This window comes from Geosmithia morbida (genome assembly GCF_012550715.1).
Source record: "Geosmithia morbida isolate 1262 chromosome Unknown scaffold_8, whole genome shotgun sequence".
Classification (NCBI taxonomy): Eukaryota; Fungi; Ascomycota; class Sordariomycetes; order Hypocreales; family Bionectriaceae; genus Geosmithia; species Geosmithia morbida.
Window position 1 is genome coordinate 661993 of NW_023336195.1, and position 21253 is coordinate 683245.

Sequence of the window (21253 nt, forward strand, 5' to 3'; positions counted from 1 at the left end):
GAATAAATAAATAAAAAACAAAAAACAAAAACAGAGGTACAAGAAGGATATGAATTGCATGACGGTTACTATTGACTGTACATCCGTCAATGACCCTCGCCACGATATATCCGTGAGGATGTCAGCATCCGATCCCACCCCCACACCTTGAACCAGCCAGACCCGGTCGGGGCCATCGGACCCACAGAAACAGAGGATGGTGTGCGATCCTGGGGTGTATTAGATGCAACCTCTTGACATCAGTACTAACATCTACATCCAAGTGCTGGCGGTCGGCTAGTCGGATGGATGTATCTGTAGTTCTCAGACTGAGTACGGAGGAGGAGGAGGAGGAGGAGGGCATTCTTGGTAAGAGCAGAAATTGAACTCTATTGGCTTGGACCGTACCGTGTGTGTATGTGTGTGTGTGTGGCTTGATACAAGACTAAGACTTACGTTCCAAGCTTGGAAACCTTTTTGTCGGATCACTTGTTCCCCTCTCCAATATTCAGGATGAGGAGAAAGAGACAAGTCACACACATGGACATACTCGCACATACACGCACGCACGCACGCACGCGCGCGCACACACACACCCAGAGAGAGAGAGAGTGAGAGAGAGAGTGTGTGTGTGTATGTGTGAAAGAAAGAGAGAGAGAGAGAGAGACTGTGTGTGTGTGTGTGTGAAAGAGAGGAGGAGGAGAATGGAGAGCATGTTGGCGTCATGCGATGAAACTCTGATTGACCAAACACGCCACTCGCTTTGTAATGGAATTGATGATGCAAGGGGATGGAGGGAGGGAGGGAGGAGGAGGAGGAGGATATATAAAGCTGGGACCTGGTTCTCTCTCTTCTGTTCCTTGCGACTGCTGATTTCACCTGGTGTCATCACTGACCATATATAGTATCGAACATCATTCAGAAAGTCCTACAATCCCACATCCAACAAGCACCGCTTTTATCGATCCATCTCTCAACATCCAACTATCCCACCATCATGACTGACTCCTCCCCCACCAACACGTCCAACGTCTCGGCCACCGCGGCCCCCCCTCGTCGTCGGGTACGTTCCGTCCCAGCGTGTAGAAGTAGGATGGAACTTGTGGCGATGGATGCGACGGATGGTGAAGAAACGGTGCACATGGGCACATGGGCTTGACTGACGGGTAGGATAGAGCTCAGGATTCATGCCCGCCTTCGAGAGCCTCTCGCAGCTCCGTGATACGCAGTCCAGCACGGCCAGACGTCAGTCTCACTCCGACCAGCAGGTCAAGGGAAACTACCTCGGTCAGCTGTTTCACAAGTATGCCGTCTCCGTTCTCGCTCTCGATTCCCGCCTTGACGGGATGATGATGGAGTCCCGACAGAGAGACCATGGACTGACATCTTGGCAAATATAGCAACTTTGGACGGAACATTGGAAAGTGAGAAGAGAGGGATCATGTGTAATTGTAAAAATGGCATTCTGAGTGTACGGGAGTGATGGATTCTTGTCCATTTCGTGACTTCTGTCTAGACATTGACAGAAACCGTCCAATCTGGCTCATGCCTGTCCATCATGCTCGTCCTGGGAAATATGACTTGAATCAATGCGTCATCACAGTATCAATAACATCTTGGCCCTAGCGCATCGACAAGTACGACAAAGGGTGTGCGGAGAATTCCCAGGTCTTGTATCTTTCAGTATCACCCTCACACGCGTGCGCAGGTGTTGCAGATGATACGGCTGCGTTGGCCCCTTCAAAGGGCTTCAGAGGAAGGGCCGTGGCAGCTGTATCGATCTTACTTTTTTTCTCATCTATCGAGGAGGAGGAGGAGGTCGTAGATATATATACCTGATCTGATGATGTTTGCCTGGAGGCCTGAGGCTCAGATCCGGACCGGAATAATCCTCATGCGGCGTTTGCCGGTGTTTAACAGTGTATCATACAAGTTTGTATGAGAGGGAAGATGATGTATGCACGTATATTATCACAAGGTGGGAACTACAATGGTTCAACCTTTTGATATGCCATTTCCAACATTCCGAACCTGGATTTCTCGCCTTGACAATCTCCCATCTTTCCATCTTTCCATCTTTTCCTCTCTGTATCTTGTATTTTTCACTCATCTCTTTTTCCCACATGGTTCTTTTTTTCGTGTGTGTTTGTGTTGTGTGTTGGGAGAGTGTGTTGTCTTTTTTCTTTCATTTGTCGTATAGTTTCCACCGGAATATCGAGCATTTATACCTACATCTCATCCCATGGCAATGAGAAATCGTGCGAGTGTAGAATAAATAAGTAGAAGAAATAAAGAACAAGACATAAGAGACCAAAATCATACGAATAAAAAAAAAAATAAAAAAAAAAACTCCATGATACAAACAGAAAAGAAGAAAACCCCTCCCCGTTATCCTACAAACTCCAAACACAGCCCCCCCCCCCAGTAGGTGGAACAGGTTTTTGGGAGAAATGACCGAAGAGAGACGATACCAGGCTGATTCGGCATTCAAGATGAAGAGAGAGAAAAAAAAGGGAAAAAAGAAGAAGAAGAAAGACTGTATATGGAAGGTGATGCAGGCGCAGATACATCCCGATCATGTCGATCCCGTGGCGCGTCCAAGGGGGGGGGGGGGGGGGGGGCATTTCTCAAATGAGAAGGAAATCGAATCTTGTCCTCATATTTGACGCCATCGTACAACTGGCACGGTGGCAGAAAGAACTACTCGGAAAGTCCATGTCCCATCAAGATGACAACTTTTGAAACCCCTGCTGCCATTGTACCAACAGATAAAAGAAAAAAAAGAAACAAGAGAAAAAAAAATAGCCGAGGGGGGCTCGCCCCCCAAGGAGAGAGAGAGAGAGAAGAGAAGAGAGGGAAGAGAAGGGGAGGCAGATATTTATTGAATGAAGGGGAGGGGGAGGGAGAGAATGATGTGAGGAGAGGAATAGACTCAAGAGTATCGAGTACCGGGGGTATAAAGTATAATGAAGGATATGAAGCTTCTAAGCTGTGGCCCTGCCTGCTTCGGTCAATGGCTTGCTCTCATCTCTCATCTATGGTGAAGAGTTTTGCTCAGCCACAGAGTCTGATTAAGTCGAAGAGCAAAGGTTGATTCATGATGTGAGGGGGTTTATCGTGGTATGACCTCCATGGTATAAACCTCTTCATGACCAACCTCCATACATCTCCCTCCATATGACCTCGATGACTTCAACTCTAGATGTCAGCTCTGGGATGTAGTATGGCCCCAAAGGCAGAATCCAAGGACAAAGACGATCAAGCTGTATTACTCTCATGATTCGACTCGATGACATTGGAATACCCGTGCGAATACACGTACAAATTTATTCTGAATCTTCCTTCTTCCTTCTTCTTTACTTCTTCTTCTATCAATCCATTCATTCACTCTCCAAAAAAAAAAGACGCGAAGAAAAAAAAAAAGTCCAAGGTGCCATTATGAAGACATCTTTGCTGTATAAACAGGTCATGCACTCCGTCTTGATATTATAAACATGAAATCACGTCTTGACCATCCAGATCTACAGAAAAAAATGGTAAACCCGTCATTAGTTATAAAAAAGGCCAAAGAAGAATCGAAAAGAGGGAGAGAGAGATAGAGAAAGAGGGGGGGGGAGAGAGAAAATACCTTGTCTAGAGCTTTAGAATTCGTCATGGCCTCCCTCTTGGCTGCCAGGAATCGTGATCGGACGTGATTTAGTCGTGGACGAGCAGCGGTAGCAGGTTCTGGTGATGGTAAGGATGGTAATGTCGAGGACGGTAATGTCGAAGAAGAACAAGACTGTGCTTTTCCTTCTCTGCGCTCCCTTCGTTCCTTCTTCTCCTCCCTTCTCCTCCTCTTTTCTTCCTTTCTTGCCCTTTTCCTCTCCTTTCTTTCCGCCTTTGTTTCTTCTTCTTCTTGTCTATCCTTTTCATTTTCATCCTTTTCGTCTTTGCCTTCTTGGTCTGATTCGTCATCGTCGTTGTCGTCGTCGTCGTCGTCGTCGTCGTCTTCGCTAGTCTTCGATTTCTTGTTTCTCTTCGTCTTCTTTCCCTCCTTATCCTTCTTGCGACGTTTTTTGCTCTTTTTATCCTCCTCTTCTTCCTTCTCCTTTTTTTCAAAAGTCTTGCGCTTCTTTGTCGTGTTTTCCTTCTCCTTCTCCTTCCCATCCTCCTCCCCCTCCGCATCATCATCATCATCATCATCACTGCGAGATCCCTCCTTGAGCTCATCCCCAACGAGTAGCCCACCCCTCACGAACCTCATGGGTCCATACCGGCTATGCACGTAGGCATCCATCTTGACCTCCATCCTAGCCTGCCTGTCCTTCTCCACAGAAGCCTTGGACTTCCCGTTCAGCCGGCTCAGCAGGTCCGAGAACTCGTCCAAGCCCGTCACCTCGTTCTCCCTGCGCCTGTCGAACCCGAGGCCCTTCACGTCATCTTTGAGCGAGACGCGGATGTACGACGCGCTGGCGGCCGTCAGGTGCTCCGCGTGGGAGGCGTCCTTAGCCCCCAGGTACTCTCCCGGTTGCCAACCCTGGGACTCGAGGATCTTCTGCCCGAACTTGTTGGCGTTGCGCGTCCATTTCGTATTATTTGGGTCGTGGTCTAGCTTGCGGCGGCTATCGATATACACTGGTTAGCATTTTTCTCTTCTTCCCCTGACTACATCGTATCATATGACAGTGAAGAAACTCACGTCTTCGGTCCTGCCAAGAGACCCATCTTATCTGATTTGAAACGTCGTGCTGTGTCTTGAACCTTCAAAAATGTTGTGATGACAACAAAAAAAAAGCTAAAGAAAAGAGGTCAACACTGAACAGACCCAAAGCCAAAGGTTGAGAGAGAAAAAAAAAAAAAAAAAAAAAAAGTCGGATAGCGGGGTGTGGATCCCGTATATTCTTATCGCAAAACATCATTCGTCAGTCTACAACTCTACCACTACCGCTTCCGCATAAATAAATATATGATCATATGTGTACTTCCTCAAGTCTCAAAGAGGAAAGAAGTCTAATAATACTCTGCCCCAAGGTAGAAGAAATATGCAGCAATGTTGATTCAATTTTCAATACGGATTATACTATAAAATACATAAACTAAACTGTCCATTTTCCCTTGTTTGGTTTTTTTTTTTCTTTTTTTTTTCAATTTCAAGGCGCCAACGTAGGGGTAGAGAGATGAGAGACTCAACTAAGGGAGAAATATAGAAAAGAGAGCCCTATATAGGGACATGTAAAGACAAATCCGAACTCAGGGGAGAGGTCGGGAGATGGGTTCGGAAGAAGCGAGAAAATGCAAAGGGCAAGACGAGCCGCACGTATACAACAGAAAATCAATCAGCACCCAAGGCGAAAAGCAGGTCACTGGTCACTAGTAGTTGAGTTCACCGCCACCACCGCCGGCAACGTGGTCGAGGTCCTCGTAGCTCTTGAGGTTTCGGCCCTGTACAGCCTCCCTGGGACCACCGGCACCGGCACCGGCCCCGTCACCCCAGCGGGAACCACCCGTGCGGCCTCCGCGCCCGCCGCCGTCGAATCGGCCACCGCCGCCCCCGCGACGGTCGTACGGTCCGGATCGGTACTGGCCCCGGCCGTTGCCGCTCTGCATGCCGCCGCGTCGGATCGGTCCTCCGGATCGCTCGTCGCCGCTCATGGGGTTGAAGCCAGGCTGCATTCCCGCCATGAACGGTGCCACGCGCGGCATCGGGAACCCGGGCATCATGCTGTTCATCGATGACAGGCTCTGGAGGTTGAACCCGCGGGGCGTTCCCGCTGCTCCCTGTCCGTTCGGCTGGGGAAAGTGTCCGTTTGAGTTGGCGTCGGGACGGGACGGTGCGATATGCGCAGGGTCGAGCACGTAGGCATTGACAAGTTCAAACTAATCGGTCGTCAGCATTACCATCCACGTCTTACCGGTCCACCGGGATTCCCCTGGCCTTGACCAGAAACCATGCTTACCTCTTGCTTCAGATCATCCAGCCAGTCTGAATGCCTCTTGTCAACGTGCTTCTTCCAAAAGTGCTCCTCCTTGAACAGCTTGATGCAGTCGCCGACCTTGCACCTCCACTTGTGTTCGTCCTCCTGCTTCACGTGCTTAGCGAGCTCCTCCTCAATCACCTCGTCTATTGGACGCCCGCCCAGCTTGCGAAGGTCCACCGACTGCGGGTCGAGCACCTGCGTGAGCTTGTCCTCAAACGTCTTGACCCAGTTGTACGCCCGCGCCAGCTGCTGCTCCGCCTTGCTGGTTGGATTGCGTCCCTTCTTGTCCGCCTCAGTCGAGTCGATCTCGCCATCCTCCGAGTTGTCCGACCGCTTCTTCTCGGGGAGGGGCTCGCCACTGGCCGTGGCACGTGCCGCCTCTCTCGCCGCCTCTGACAGTGTCGAGCGAGGCCGGCGCAGGTGACCGGCGGGGCACTTCCTCGTCAGCTCGTGGATCGAGTCGCACTCAATCACGCAGAAGAAGCAAAAGTTGAACACCCGGCGGAGATACTCTACCAGAAGGTCCAGCTCCTTCTTCTTAGCAAGGAGATCTTCATCATCCACGTCGTCTTCGTCCGCAGCGCCTTCCTCCTCCTGCTCACCATCCTCATCCTCCGCCCCAACCTCCGCATCCATGGCCTCGTCGTCATCGAACCTGGCCTTTTTCACACGGGGGGTTGACTTGGGAATGATGACGGGCTGTAGACGTCCAGCGCTACGGAGGCCTTCCACCCTCTCCTCCACCTTGAGGACGCCCTGGAAGTCCGAACCAAAGTCTTCCTCAAAGTGGTTGACCAACCGGCGAATTAGGTCAAGGTCCTTGTCGATACGCTCCGGGGCCGAGAACAGGTCCCAGAGAGCCTTCTTCCTGGGGTTCGACTGGGGGTTGTGCACGCCCACGTGGCAGACAAAGTCCCCGCGCACCTCGTCCTTGACCGTCTTTCCGTTGATGGCCTCGAGCGCCTTCTCGGCCGTCGACACGGGCTGAGGCGAGGCCGACGGGGCAACACCATCCTCGTCCTTGGGGTCGGTTCGGTCAATGGGCATGGCCGTCTCGGATGAAGGATGCAGCATGACCCAGCCGATGCGGTGGTAGCGCTTGCTCGGGTTCGGGTCCGATAACGACAGCCATCTGAACCCACCCTCTTCCTCACCCAGGTGCTCCTTGCAAAAAGACTCGAGGTTTTCCCGGCTGACGTGAGGCGCAATCGTCTTGATGAGTAGCGTCGGCTGCAGCTGGCTGTCGTCTCGAATATCGGCACCCTCGACGGGAACCAGGTCACCCACGCCAAGAGTCTCATTGGCAGCAGTCGTCTCCCCTTCCTCCTTGTCGGCGGCGGCGGCGGCAGCACCATTGGTTTCGCTCTTGGGCACACCCTCCAGCGACAGCTCGTCAAAGGTGCCAGACTCGAGGTCCTGCTCCCACTGAGTATAGGCACCGCGGCGCGTGTCGTTGAGCTTGGCGCGGAAAGGGCCTCTGACCTCGGGATCGTAGCGCTCCCTGAACCACTGCTCTTTCCTGTGCTCCGAGACAAAGGTGCGAGCCATCTTGGCCTGCATCTCCTCCTTGTATGTGTTGTAAGCAGCCTGGATGACGGCCTTCTCCTTCTCGCGCTCCTCCTGGGCCTCCTTGGAGCCGCGAGGCTTCTCAGGCTCTTTGCGACGGCCGGTGCGAGCACGTTCCTTCTCGTCCTTGACCCTCGTATTCATGCGCCACCACTCGCTAAAGTATGAGAAGCCAACCTGATAAGGAAGTCGGGCGGGCTCAGTCAGGGGGTTCCGGACCATGGCTGGGGTGGCGACATCCTGACCAGGGATGTAGCGGTCAATGTTGGCCGGAGGAGAGATGATTCGCCGGCGGTCATCGCGGTCTCGGTCATCGCGTCGAGGTCGAGGTTCGTAGCGGTCGACGGCAGGGCCGGGGGATCTAGATCGTCGACGCTCGCGCCGTTCGTGAGCTGGGCGACATGTCAGCTCGAGTCTACGCTCCCGGGGTGGCGACGGAGACCTACCTGGAGAACGACCACGGTAGAATTTATCACCTCTGTCTTCGCGCGCACGCGGGTCGTCCCGTCCCCATGTCCTATCAGCCGAAGCGTCGCGGAACGATGAATATGAATCCATCGAGAGACTACTCTTGTGAGGCGTGATCGGTCGCTAGGCAAGCCGAGGCGGCGCAGGGCGAGGCGTGAATCAAAGTTGACCGTCTCCTGAGGGGGGGAGGGGGGGAGGGGGGGGGAGACAGGTATCTGTCGCTGGAAAGAGTGGAGGGCGGTCAGAGAAATTGTGATTTCAAAAAAGAAGAAGAAAGGTTCGGTCAGGTATGCAGGTAGGATGAAAGGATCAAGGTTGGAAGAGAAAGAGAAGATGGAGACAAGAGTGCAGGTTGCCGATCTGGCAAAAGATGGTCAAAAGCGACTGGAGGGCTCCCGGGAGTCATGATGACGTCCCCGTAGAGAGAAGAAAAAAAGACGGTAAGATAGTAGAGAGAGAGAAAGGTTTAGAGAAAGGTATGACAGGTATGACGGGGGAGGGGCGAGAGAAGGAGGCAAGGGCGGGTGGATGGGTGACCTTTGCGGAGGACGAAGGCGTCGGCAAAAGCAAGGGCTGGCTAGCTAGAGAGACAAAAGGGTAGAGAGATGGAAGTATATATATATATAGAAGAGAGAAAGAGAATGAAAAAAAGGGGGGGGCCGACGAACTGGAGTGAGAATTCAATATGACAATCAATGAGCGAGCTGCGAACGATGGCGCGCGCGTACCTTGACCAAAGAGATGAAAAAGAAGGAGAAAAGTGAGGTGAGGTAAGATCACGTCGGCTTTCCAGGAGAGAAGAAGCTAGGGGAGAGGATGAGAAAGAGAGATCCAGCCAGACAAAGGGCAGGAGCAAGGAACGCGCCTACCGGTAGACAACTACCAATCAAATCTCTTCCACGCAAGGCGAGAAGCAGCTCGGAAGCAGAGCGGAGCAGAGCCGCGTGTGGAGAGGTGGATGCTTTTTTTTTGGGGAGGATTGTATTAGCACTGTACCATCTGCGTTAGTGGCTACCCCTCTAGGCCTCTCTACTCGTACAGTCTACTCGTACACCCACCGTAGCAGCTGCATCAACTGTAACTTATACACCGTAGGGGTGAGCAAGTGAGCACTCATGCTGCAACCGTTAATCGTCAATATTACTGCGCGTCAATCCAGCCCCATTATTATTCCCTCTCTGCTCACAGTGCAGTACATCCACACAGTGTCCAGTGTCCAAATCCCACAAAATATTCACCGTACTCCACAATACCTCCATCCACCCAATTACGAGTACACATCTCCATATAGCATCCCTTGGGTCGCCCTCGGAGTCTTGTATTCTTCTTGCCCCAGACATCCAAACTCGGTCAATGGGGGAGAGGTGGCCATCTCCGCGTCTTCGGCGCCGTCCGATAACAGCCGCACGTGGAAGGAAACAGCGCAACTTTTGGGAGATACACAAAAAGGAGATGGGAATCCGGGAAGAAGGTTCTATCTATCGGCAGTACTAAGTAGCCATACCGTTCATTTCCTGCTAATACTCGTCGTCACAACTTTTTGTCCCATCCCCGCCATCATCATATAATTGTACATCGACACTGCTTGTATTGACTCTTATATGTCCATCGCCCCTCCCCACCCCGCCAAACCGACTTACCACCTCAGCATTTAACTCCAGAGGAAGGCGCCGGATTGTATGTTCTCTCATGCATGCCCGTCCACTCTCAACAAGATTGAATCACGGGCCCGGGGGGCGGACGTCATCATGGGCGACAAGAATAATCCCCCGTCGTTGGACGAGTACAATGACGCCGTCGAGGCCATGCGCAGGACAGAATACCCCATGCTCCAGGGTTTGTGAATCATGCTTCTTTTCCCTCCATTCCATACTGCATAACCTCGCCCACATACGCAATTACTTCCTGGATGCGCCATGCTGACCACCCCGAAGCAGACTCCGTCTATCTAGACCATGCCGGGGCCACGCTCCCCCCCAAGTCCCTGATGGACGCCTTCGCCCACGACATGACGACCGTGTTATACGGCAACCCGCACTCGGCCTCCTGGCCATCCCAGCAGTCGACCTCGCGGATCGACAACGCCCGTCTCCGTCTTCTCCAGTTCCTCGGCGCCGATCCATCAGACTTCGACCTCGTCTTTGTTGCCAACGCCACGGCGGGCGTCAAGCTCGTCCTCGAGGGCATGCGGTCCCTCCAGGGCGGCTTCCTGTACGCCCATCATCGGGCGTGCCATACCAGCATCGTCGGGGTGCGCGAGGAGGCCAGGGCCAGCGTCTGCCTCGACGACGACGACGTGGCGGGCTGGGTGCGGGGTGGCCAGTCTGCAGACACGAGTACCTGTGCGCCCGCCTTCGCCTCCGTATTCGGACTCGGCGATACTGGTAGTGATACCACCTTTCCACCCTCGGCCACGCTGGTCGCCTACTCGGCCCAGTCTCACATGGACGGCAGACGATACCCGCTCTCGTGGTCCAGCCAGCTCAGGGGGGGGCGGGGAGCGACGCTCCCCCGCGTCTACACACTGCTCGACGCCGCTTCCCTGGCCGCCACGTCGCCCCTGAACCTTGGCCAGCATGACACAGCCCCGGATTTCACCGTCCTGAGCCTGTACAAGATCTTCGGCTTCCCGGACCTCGGCGCCCTAGTTGTCCGCCGTGACGCCCAGTCCGTCTTCTCGCGCAGGGCATACTTTGGCGGCGGGACGGTAGACATGGTCCTGTGCGGTGGGGCCGAGACGTGGCACGCTCCCAAGACGCATTTCCTCCATGAGCGTTTGGAGGATGGGACACTGCCGTTCCACAGCATCATGGCCCTTGACACCGCCATGACGGTCCACCACACACTATTCGGCTCCATGGCGCGTGTCAGCTCCCACGTCGCAGACCTCACAAACCAACTGTCACATGGCCTGGACCGTCTACGACACGGCAACGGGGAACCCGTCTGTTTCATATACGGCTGCGGCGACGACAGCCGGGAGGGTATGAACCCTGGGCGCGGCCCCATAGTCTCCTTCAACTTGAAGAACAGCGCCGGCGCATGGATAAGTCTCACCGAGTTCGGAAAGCTGGCCCAGCTGAGGAAGATGCACATACGCACAGGAGGCGTCTGCAGCCCGTGTGCCATCGCCTCCGCCCTGGACCTCCAGCCGTGGGAGATGCGCAGTAACTTTTCCGTGGGCTACCGGTGCGGCACCGACAGCGACATCATGTCCGGGAAGCCTACGGGAGTCATCCGGGCCAGTCTGGGTGCCATGAGCACCAGGTCCGACGTCAGCCGCTTCGTCGACTTCATCCGGGAATTTTATGTCGAGGCCGCCGCACCATCCCTATCCCCCGCTCCCATACCCGACGACGCCAACACGCGTGCGACCCGTAGCACGCCCGGCCTCGAAGTCGGCGCCATAACACTCTACCCTATCAAGAGCTGCGGCGGCCTGTCCGTGCCCGCCGGTTCTCGGTGGGAGATCCGCCCCGAGGGTCTCGCCTGGGACAGGGAATGGTGCCTCGTGCATCGCGGGTCGGGCCACACCCTCAGCCAGAAGCGCTATCCGCGCATGGCCCTCCTGAAACCTTCCATCGACTTCGACACGGGGACCTTGCGCGTCGAGCACAGGGACCCCGGCGACGACACTAGCACTAGCAGAAAACGCATATCCGTCCCGTTATCCGTCAACCCTGCCCTCTTCGACTCCACCAATCGCCACGTCCCCTCCCGTGTCTGTGGCGACAAGATATCGCCCTACATCTACTCCTCCGCCGACATCAACGACTTCTTCTCCGACGTCCTAGGCGTACCGTGCTTCCTGGCCAGACTGCCTCCTGGCGGACGCGGACTGGCCAGCCGCTCATCCAAAGCCCGGATGCAAACTCACCAACAGCAGTATCTTGTCGCTCCCACCTTTACAATACCCGGAGCCTTCCCCACCACAAACTACGACGTCCCCTCGCCTCCGGATTCGGACTCGGAGAAGCAGCAGCGGCAGAGACCCGATGAGGGCAACATACTGCTCGCGAACGAGAGTCCCATACTCATGATATATTCTGCCAGCGTGGACGCTCTGAACCGTTGCATTCAGGATCGCGAGGGTGGCCCGCCCATTGACGAGACTGCCTTTCGAGCCAACATATCACTCAGACCAGCCTCCCACCGCTCTTCCACGTCTACTTCTGCACCAAACGGTGACGGCGCTCCTATGCCGAATGGTAATGGAACTCGTGCGCCGAGCAAAGGTCCCCTCTCACCCTTTGCCGAAGACTCTTGGACATCGCTACGAATCGGACCCCACGCATTCAAGATGCTCGGCGCATGTCGCAGGTGCCAGATGGTCTGCGTGGACCAAACGACAGCCGAGAGGAGACAGGAGCCCTATGTGACGCTGGCCAAGACAAGACGCTTCGACGGCAAAGTATTTTTCGGGTGCCATATGCGTCTAGATTGCGATGGTGACGACATGCCTAGCGAGGAGACGCAGTGTCCCACAATTAGTGTTGGGGATCCTGTTTCTGTCGAAGACGGTGGCTATGAATAAGATGGTTCAATGAGAGCACTCTTCTGCATCATGACTGTTTCTGCTAGCAATCTAGAGAAGAAAAGAAGAAGAAGACATGCCGTCCAGCTGTTATTATTAATTTCAACGACGAAATTGCTTCCGTATGTGATACTGTAATACATCTGATATTTCGTTTTACAGGGCAGTAGAGGGGGGGGGATGAGAAAACCACGAAGGCCTGTCTTTTATATGGCGACAGACCTGTTGCGCAGACTCTTTTGTCTGGCATCGAGTATCTGTTTCTGCCGCATCATGGTCGATGTCGCCGTGTGCCTTCTGGCCAGTGGTAAACCCCAATCCATGTTCCCTATATCAATACTATTTGCGGTAGGATTCTGATGCTCGTTGTTGGAATACGATGGCAGGTCGCGAGGCTTTTCGGCACGTCTTGATGAGAGGTAGAAGAAGTCGTGTATGAAACTGTGCTGCAGGTCCCTCGGCTTCCCATCATCTGTCCAGTAACGCTCCTCGCTCAGCTCCCGTGACAGGTGCCGACGGAAGTAACGGTCCTGGTTTACCCACCATGCACGCCATGACGCGATGATGATGAGGGTAAGAGGAATGCAGATGATCCAATAGACCCAGAACTGGCGGCTGAGGATCTCATTCCCGTGCTCGTCGCTGCTTCCACCCCCGTTAGACGAGCCATACCTCTTGCGCAGCTTGCTTGCTCCACTACTACTGGAGCCCTCTGAGGGGGCCAGCCAGTCGAACATGGACATGCCGAATAAGGTACCAATGAACTCGCCAGGCAGGAAGACAGCTGTGATGACAGCGAGAGCCTTCATAGAGGCACTGTCTCGGGAAGACGTCACAGCCATCCGTGCATTGAGAGCATTGTCCTCTTGCGCCATTCTACTGTAAATCTGGAGGCAAGAATCATAGGTCAGTCATACGCCTTGCGTGGGATGATGCAGAATCTTGTTAAAATGGCCTGAGACTCACGATATCAATCTGAGCTCGGCATCGGGCCTCGGCCATCCTTCGTTCCGTCTCTAGACTCATGGAAAGCCGCAGGAGCGCTTCGAGATATTGCCTGATCTCATACCAGTGCGCACCTAGCTCCTCGGTCAATGATGATGTGCGAAGAGGTGGGTCCGCTGGCTCATCTCTCGGGTCCTCTCTCGGGTCCTCTCTTGTGTATTCCCTTGTATCCTCCTGATCAGGGACGGCGAGAGATGGGGGCCGAGAATTGTTACGCTCATAGAGGCCAAATTGGCCACCGCCCATGTTCAGATCACGGGTCATATGATGGGTCCTGGACTCATTGAGCCTCTCTGCAAGCTCATCTCCCGCCAATACCAGAAGTTTGGCTGCCCTCTCGACCCAGCGAATAGTGTCAAGAAGTTTAATGGTGCCTCTGAGTACATCGTGCGCCTGCTTCATGAGGTTCGTCATGTTCATAGGGCCCCAATTGCTGGCTGTATCGTTGTCGTTCCCGTTTGTGAAACGTCTCCGAGTCGTCCTCAGCGCAGGATCTGCGTTGTTGAAACCCAAGTTGCTGCTAACTTCTTGCTCGAGCGCAATGACATCCATCGAATTCTCCGCTACAGTCTCCTCGCAGCGTGTGAATTGGACCTGTAGAAGAATGACGGGCATCACGAGTGGATGCGCCCAATGATCGCGGCAAGATTCCAGACGCTCATCGTACTCGTCGAGGTCGTCTGGACGGTGCCGTCTGGGTTCGAACGACTGCCGTATCAAGATGGTGGTTGATCTTGTGGCTATATGATACGACATGGACAAGAAGTCGCAAGGTGTTTTGTATGTCTCCGAGAAGGACAGAATAAGACCTGGCATTGTATCAGCTTCATGGAATCCTAGAAGATACAGCCGAAAAGCTACTCACTCAAGGTAGACCGATCCCGAGACCAGAACCGGGACTCAGTGGCGACACGGGTAGAGTACTGGAGGGTCGCAGGGTGCAGGCAAAGATCTACCAGGTCTTCGGCTGTCATACTCAGCTGGTCGGGATCGCGCTCAGAGGGGGTTGGGTGACGGAAGCATACGCTACGTAGAGTCAGTACCGTTGAATGTCAATAGATTCACCCTCGAGCGGAGACAGTAAGAGATCCTCACACTCTGCGAACACGACCTTGCAGACTGTCCATTAAGTCGTCGGTCTCTTTGTCAGGCGCACGAAAATTTCCCTACATCACATTAAACGTTAACAAAAACAACAACCTCCCCATGTTTTTTTTTTTTTTTTTTTTTTTTTTTTTTTGAAAACACTATCATGATAGGGACTGAAATACCTCGCGATCGACCCTGTGTCTGCAGCGAAAAGCAAGATTGAGTATACTCGCTCCCGACTTCTCGTCCTGGCTGAAGCGGTGTGTGACTTGCAATCCATTGTTGGTGTTATTCCGACGCTCATGCTGCTCCTTAGGCGTGACTGAAGGTTTATCATAGACGACGTATTCATCGTATTCCACCTTTGAAGAAACCTGCTTTCCATCCCAGAGGACTTTTCCAGAGAAGTACTGTTGATCGTAATTGAACAGGTCCTGGCCATATCCGAAAAAGACAGCCATGGTGATTGATACTTCCAAGGGCGGGGTATTTCTCTCCTTTTCTCTTGCTCTTTTTTTTTCCCTTTTAATTAGCCAGGATCGAAGAGCATGGATACCGAGGCTTGAGCGACGACAGTCATTCCCTAAATCAGTGGTGATGCTGAAAACAACATGAACAATGAAGATGTTTCCCTGCTGGCAGTATCCGTAATGTAGTGGTCGACCAGGAGGTCCCGGCCCCCTCCCCCATTTATGGAAACCAACAGACCAGACCCCCCATTGCGCCACAGGGTTGCCCAGGCGGCGTCATCAACGCGGACTGGGGTGTGTGTGGTTGGCTTCAATATCTTGGCCCCCAGTCTACCAGCTTTGCGCATGGGAAAGAAAGGAGACAGGACAGGGGCCTGAGGGACGTGGAGACTCGTGAGAGGCTCCTTGTGTTTCCAATCTGAATGCATGCAGATCGTGTCCGGGTCCAGGAACAGAGCACAGAGTACGGATACGTACGTGCCGCTGTAATCAGCCATCAACTTGACGTGCATATGGCTCACCCGATGTTACCAAGGATGCACTGGTCAGTCAAATGAGCAGGAGGATGTGCATGTGCCATGAATACTCGTAATCTGAAGGCAAGGCGGGCAGGCAGGCAGGGCGCTGCTGGGCGTGAGTCGTCTGACGCATGGTGCCAGGAACGGGAAGAGTCAAGGCCCTTAGCTGCTCGTTTTGTGGAGCAAGCGATTATAACCGTAAACCCCGCCGCGGGCAGGCGCAACTGGTAAAATGCGCGGTTGCCTTTTTGGTTCGCCCATCTTGGCCATCTCACCACCATCATCTTATCTGACAAGCTCTGCATGTCAATTGCCTCAAAACTGTTCTCAGATCATCATATGAAGTAGCATCAGTAGTACACGATTTTCCCATGGCTACTAGCACAATATCAAGATTAGAATCCATCTATCTTTATCGGAGGACGGTTTCACCAACGCCACCCTCCCCTATCCTTTCTTGAAGAAAATGAAAGAGACAAAAAACGCGATTCAAGGAAAAGGGAAAGGAAATAATTACAGGCCCATGAGCATCAATTAACATACTTTGCTCCCTCGCCCACCAATTCTACATATCCTGCCCGGGAGTCTCAGACGAGTCTACGCCGTGAAACGCATCGCCAAACGCCGAGTCTTCCATATCCATCTGTAGATCCAGTCCCTCGCCCAGCTCGCCAGCGGCCCCGTCGAGTGCGGGGGCGTCGTATCCCGCGAGGGCGTCGCCGGCCGAGTCGAGGTCACCCAGGGAGCTGAAGTCGTTCTGGTCGAAGCCACCCGTGGCCGGCGTCCCCACAGCCGACGAGGCCTTAGCAGACGGGGCTGTAGCGGGAGCCACCGCGGGCTTGGGTGTGTTTTCGTCGCCGGCCGAGGATGCCGGCGCTGCAGCAGGCGTTCCTGGGGCAGGTGTTGCTGCTGCCGTTGCCGCTGCCGTTGCCGGCGCTGGCGCTGGCGCTGGCGCTGTCGTGGTGGAGGCCCCGGCTTCTTGCGACGGTGTGTTCTTGGGGACCATAACCCAGTCTCCACTGCCCGTCCCCTGGTCGGGAGCTGTTATCTGCTGTTGCTGCTGGTCCTTGGGTGCGGTGTCTGTGCCTCCCATGGTAACATCTCCTTCACCCGACGAAGCGGCGACGGCGGTGGCAGGGACGGGCTGAACTGTGGCAGCTGGCGTGGCCCCTGGGACGCTGGCAGCACCAGCAGAGGGAGCATTTTGAGGCGTATGTGTGCCGGACTGGCCGCCCGACTGTTGGGCTGGGGTGGAGTGGGCCGAGCCAGTGCCCATCTGATCGAGGAGGCCGGCAGCCGTGCCGCCCATGTCGACGTCGGATTCGCCACCCAGAAGTGCCGCGCTGTTCTGCGACCCGGCCTGCGATGGCTGACGTGACATCTCATCGGTGGCCTGCTGCTGCTGCTGCTGCTGCTGCTGCTGTTGCTGGGTAGTGGCCGTGGCCGCGACCGAGGTGGCGGGGGGGGAAGGTGATGGGGCCGGAGGCGCGGTGTAGCCGCCCTTTTCGACGCACTTGACGCTGGGCTTGTCCTCAATCCTGCGACCTGTCGACGACTCGATCTCCTGGATGATCTCGTCAACCGTTTTCTTGAGGCCCCCGTCGCGAATCTCGCCGCCACCGTGCGGCTTCCATAGCTCGGACCCGGAATCCTGGATGAGCCTGAGCTCCTTCTCCTTGGTGCTTAGGAGGGAGCCCGTCTTCATGTCGGCGATGGCGGCCTCGTACGTCTTCTTCATCTCCTCCATCTGGGCCTTCTCGGCCTTGATGTGCTCCTCAACACGCTTCCGGAAGTCGTCGGCCTTGGCGGGGTCCTGCCTGCCGACGTACGCCTTGGACTCGTCGGGGCCCCTGATGTAGGCGTCGGCACCCTGCGCGGCGAAGATGCCCTCGGTCAGCGAGGCGAGGCTGCCCATGAGTCCCAAATTGAGGTCGGCGGGCGTGATCTGGTTGATGCGGTAGGGAGACGAGAGGATCTCTTCCATCCACTCGTGATTCTGCTGGTAGCGCGCGAGCGAGATTTCCCGGGGAGTGAGGTGGTCGAACATGTCGCCGCGCGACGTGTCTTCGTCGTCGTCAAGGGCCGGGTCCAGAGGCGGCGGTGCCACCACGGCGGTGGGCACTGGGGCGGTGGACGGCACCACGTGCTGCGACGCGGCCGGGGCGTGCCGGGCGCGCTTGGCGGGGGGGCCGGCCACAGCCTGCGTGGGGGGGTATGCGACGTGTTGGGGCACGCCCCGTGCGGCCATCTGTGGGTCGACGGGGCGTCCCGTGAGCTCGGGCAGCGACGGCCAGTTAGCCCTGTCAGACAGCATGAACTCCTTGCGGCGGATCTGGCCAGCCTTGAGGAGGTGCTGGCGCTGCTGCATCGTGGCGCTCGTGCGCTGGTCCCACGGAACCATGGTGACGGGCATGGTGTCGTTGGGGTCGGAAGGACCCCAGTGCACGATGAACAGGTTGGGGTCAGGCTGCGGCGCGTTCGGGTGGCCGGATGCGGGGACCAGGCGGAAGCGGCGGCGGGCGTGAGCCGTGTACTGCTCCTGTGGCGGGCCGTATCCAGCCTTCAGGTAGTAGATCTCGAGAATCTGATGTGGCACAGACTGAGTTAGCACAGGGGTTGTCTCTCTACCTTGTTCGTATCGCGTGCTAGTCTATATTTACCAGCCCATTGCCCAGGTCGTGTTTGTACAGCTGCTCCGGAGGCGCCCAGACGTATCCGTCCGTGGCAAAGTTAGTGGCCAGGCGCTGCAGGGGCTGCCACGTCATGAGGATTGTGCCATCGGCGGGCTTGTCGAGCATTTGCCAACAGAAAGGAGCCTTATCCCTCGCAATCAGCGGTGCTTGGAGAAGCCACTGCGCAACCTCGTTGATGCCGACGTGGGGGATATGAGGGTAGCGACGGGAAGACACGAGATGGACATGGGGCATCTGTGTCGAACAAGTCAGCCGTTGCGTCTCTCAAAATGCGCACTGAAGTCATCTGCCGCTGCATACCAGCTCCTGGGGGACGGTGAAACTAGGATCGGACGGGTTCATAGTGATGGCGGGCCCTTGGGACTTTCTTTTTTCCCTTCTTCTTCGTATATGTATGTTTTTTTTTTTGGTGACGACGTGCACGTTGCGCTGCGCTGCGCAACGAGGAGAGAGAGGCAGAACGCGTGTTCTCTCGGGGCGTGGGCGTCGCAGACGTCGCAGCTGACTTTTGAGATGCGCGATTGATGTGAATGAGTGATGGTGAGGGCGGTGGGAGCGGGTGGTGCGATGATGATGCCAGTTCAAGAGGCGTTTGCTTCTTCACGGACCGTCCAATTGCCTTTGCGCCCGTGTTGCGCGACTCCAAAACTCGCTGGGCGTGAGCAAAGCAGGGGAGGAAAGGAAGGAAGATGAAGAGCCAATGGGGGATGCTCGTCTGAAGCACAAAAGCGGGGAGGTGTGCATTCCACAGCCACAACCACCACAGGCTCCAGATGTCACCAGCCACAATATGTCCCAATCACTGCACCATTGCTGAGCCACATGCAGAGAGCTGTCGGATGCAAGCTTCGCGCGTCAACGGCTTACGAGGCGTAACCGCCTCATTCCTTCCCATTCACATCATCAGGTGCGATGGCCGAGTGGTCTAAGGCGCTGTGTTCAGGTTCGTCCAGTTTCCTCTGGAATCCTGTCTTTCGCAGTCTCGAAAGAGGCCTGGGTTCGACTCCCAGTTGCACCATTTCTTTTTTTTTTTTTTTTTTTTTTTTTTTTTTTTTTTTTTTTTTTTTTTTTGCGTATTCTTGCTCCTTTTTTCATCTTCTATGTTCTTTGTCTTTGCTTCAAATTCAATTTCTGAAGTCTGCCAGCGGGATTGATTATCCTTCTTGTTGTCAAGTTACAAAAATTGCATCGAATTGTATTGACCTCTAACCATGATTCCATCCAAGATTGCTGAGAGAGAAAAAAACCGAAAACAAAACATGGCCAGATATGAGTCAGCGAGTCCACGAACAAGGCCGTCAAGCCTCCCCTTCAGAAGTAGATGATGATTATCATTTCGCATACGGCGACTCAGGCAGCCAAGCACCCAGCGTCTTCAACCCGGGATGAATCTTCCTCAGCTCCTGGATGTCAGCGCCGTACCCTTCCTTCTCGAAGAAATTAAACATGGTGCTCATCTCCTCTGACATATAGAACGTGACCCTGGCCATGAATCCCCAAGACAGCGGCACGTCGGACCCAGTCTTCTCCTTGAAGACGGCCGACATCTGCTCAAATGTCAGCTCATCGCCGGCGAGCGAGATAGCCTTACCCTTGAACCTGTCAGAGTCCGGGTCCATAAAGGCCTTGGCCGCGAAGACGCCAATGTCGGAGGTGGCGATGAGCTGGAGCGGGCGCGACGGGAGAGCCGTCTGCCAGCAGGACGCAAATATCCTGCCGATGAGGCCTCCGTTGAAGTTCTCCATGAAGGCTACCGGGCGGAGAATGGTCCAGGACATCTGCGACTGGTCCATGAGGTGGCGCTCGATGTTGTGCTTGCTGGCGAAGTGGGGGACGTTGGTCGGGTTGTCGGAGGACCGGGCCTCGCCGCCGCGGTCCACGGACGAGTAGACGAAGAACTTGACGCCGTTGGCGACCGAGGCATCTATGAGAGCCTTGCCCTGCCTCTCCTCGTTTATAGGTCCCGCCTTGTTCGGGGTGAGCGTCTGGTGGTGGCGGTGCACCGCGTTAGGGCATCGGCAATGCATGCGTGTGCTCGATGGGTCGAGTTGGACAAACCTGGACGCTGAATACACCCCAGATGGGCGACGACGCAAGCTTCTTCGCATTCTCGAATACGGTATCGGCGTCATCTAGGTTTCCCTCGACTAGCGTGATGCCGGATGATTTGGCTGCTAGATTCTTGGCCGAAGGCGACGAGGCATCGCGGGTGAGGGCGAGTATCTTGTATTCGGCCTTCTCAGCAAGCAGGGCAGAGATGACGGAGCCGCCTTGCTTGCCGGTGGCGCCCGTGACGAGTATTGTACCGAGACTCATGATGGATTACTATATGGTTGGGAGGTGAGTGTCGATGTGGATGGAGAACAGGTCTACTTGGACTTGAATATTGTCACGCTATGGTGAGACTGATTCATAGGAAGTAACGAGTCCGAGGACACATCCATGGTACAGGTACTTATAGGATCCCAGACCCACAGCTATTCTCATATGGAGGGAGGAGTGGCGTATAGGTACTTGTGCCATGTTCCTGTCCAACCTCGTGACTTATCTTGACAAATACGAATATATTTATAACCCCCGTATACCTGTAGTTGCGGTCCCGAACCACGCATTACACAAGAGCCATAGAAACTCTTGCACTGACTAATGCCTTTGAATGTGTGACGATGTCTTTTCTCTTCTTTCTTCTGCTTCTTTCTTCCGCTTCTTTCTTCTGCCTCTTTTAATATTCTAGATTGGCACCAGGGTTCGGATGTACTCTCTATACAGGCGGTACTTGTACTTTTAAATCCAGGCCATATTACAGGTTGGCATCTTAACAGGAACGTCTCTCAGTGATTTCGATGGCATAACCCCCTTTGAAGTTTTGTGGCATGGCATCGAAACTGTCGCTGACAAATCTTGGGCTGTCGGTGGCGGGACCCTTCCCTCTCGGTCTTCGTCTTGATGACCGAACTAACAATACGAGCAA

At 54.6% G+C, this 21253-nt stretch overlaps 7 protein-coding genes across 7 annotated transcripts; 2 read left to right on the plus strand and 5 right to left on the minus strand.

The window, feature by feature from the left end:
- Positions 1-284: 284 nt before the first annotated feature.
- Positions 285-1407, plus strand: GMORB2_7439 (uncharacterized protein; the record flags this gene model as incomplete). Its single annotated transcript, XM_035469404.1, has 3 exons — positions 285-290; positions 1155-1282; positions 1380-1407. The coding sequence occupies 3 exons, from the start codon at positions 285-287 to the stop codon at positions 1405-1407; spliced, it is 162 nt and encodes a 53-aa protein (XP_035321099.1).
- A 2072-nt stretch (positions 1408-3479) lies between these two features.
- GMORB2_7440 (Pin2-interacting protein X1) lies at positions 3480-4686 on the minus strand (the record flags this gene model as incomplete). Its single annotated transcript, XM_035469405.1, has 3 exons — positions 3480-3500; positions 3608-4583; positions 4661-4686. The coding sequence occupies 3 exons, from the start codon at positions 4684-4686 to the stop codon at positions 3480-3482; spliced, it is 1023 nt and encodes a 340-aa protein (XP_035321100.1).
- Positions 4687-5331: 645 nt separating this feature from the next.
- Positions 5332-8063, minus strand: GMORB2_7441 (Arsenite-resistance protein 2; the record flags this gene model as incomplete). Its single annotated transcript, XM_035469406.1, has 3 exons — positions 5332-5838; positions 5919-7897; positions 7952-8063. 3 exons carry the CDS (start codon positions 8061-8063, stop codon positions 5332-5334), a joined length of 2598 nt encoding a protein of 865 aa, XP_035321101.1.
- A 1658-nt stretch (positions 8064-9721) lies between these two features.
- GMORB2_7442 (molybdenum cofactor sulfurtransferase) lies at positions 9722-12507 on the plus strand (the record flags this gene model as incomplete). The annotated part of the gene is made up of 3 exons (XM_035469407.1): positions 9722-9809; positions 9911-11692; positions 11894-12507. 3 exons carry the CDS (start codon positions 9722-9724, stop codon positions 12505-12507), a joined length of 2484 nt encoding a protein of 827 aa, XP_035321102.1.
- A 206-nt stretch (positions 12508-12713) lies between these two features.
- Positions 12714-15062, minus strand: GMORB2_7443 (uncharacterized protein; the record flags this gene model as incomplete). The annotated part of the gene is made up of 4 exons (XM_035469408.1): positions 12714-13394; positions 13474-14321; positions 14378-14538; positions 14776-15062. 4 exons carry the CDS (start codon positions 15060-15062, stop codon positions 12714-12716), a joined length of 1977 nt encoding a protein of 658 aa, XP_035321103.1.
- A 1092-nt stretch (positions 15063-16154) lies between these two features.
- GMORB2_7444 (Fungal domain of unknown function (DUF1750)) lies at positions 16155-18624 on the minus strand (the record flags this gene model as incomplete). Its single annotated transcript, XM_035469409.1, has 3 exons — positions 16155-18173; positions 18250-18516; positions 18583-18624. 3 exons carry the CDS (start codon positions 18622-18624, stop codon positions 16155-16157), a joined length of 2328 nt encoding a protein of 775 aa, XP_035321104.1.
- A 989-nt stretch (positions 18625-19613) lies between these two features.
- On the minus strand, positions 19614-20598 carry GMORB2_7445 (NmrA-like family; the record flags this gene model as incomplete). The annotated part of the gene is made up of 2 exons (XM_035469410.1): positions 19614-20267; positions 20341-20598. The coding sequence occupies 2 exons, from the start codon at positions 20596-20598 to the stop codon at positions 19614-19616; spliced, it is 912 nt and encodes a 303-aa protein (XP_035321105.1).
- Between the last annotated feature and the right edge of the window lie 655 nt (positions 20599-21253).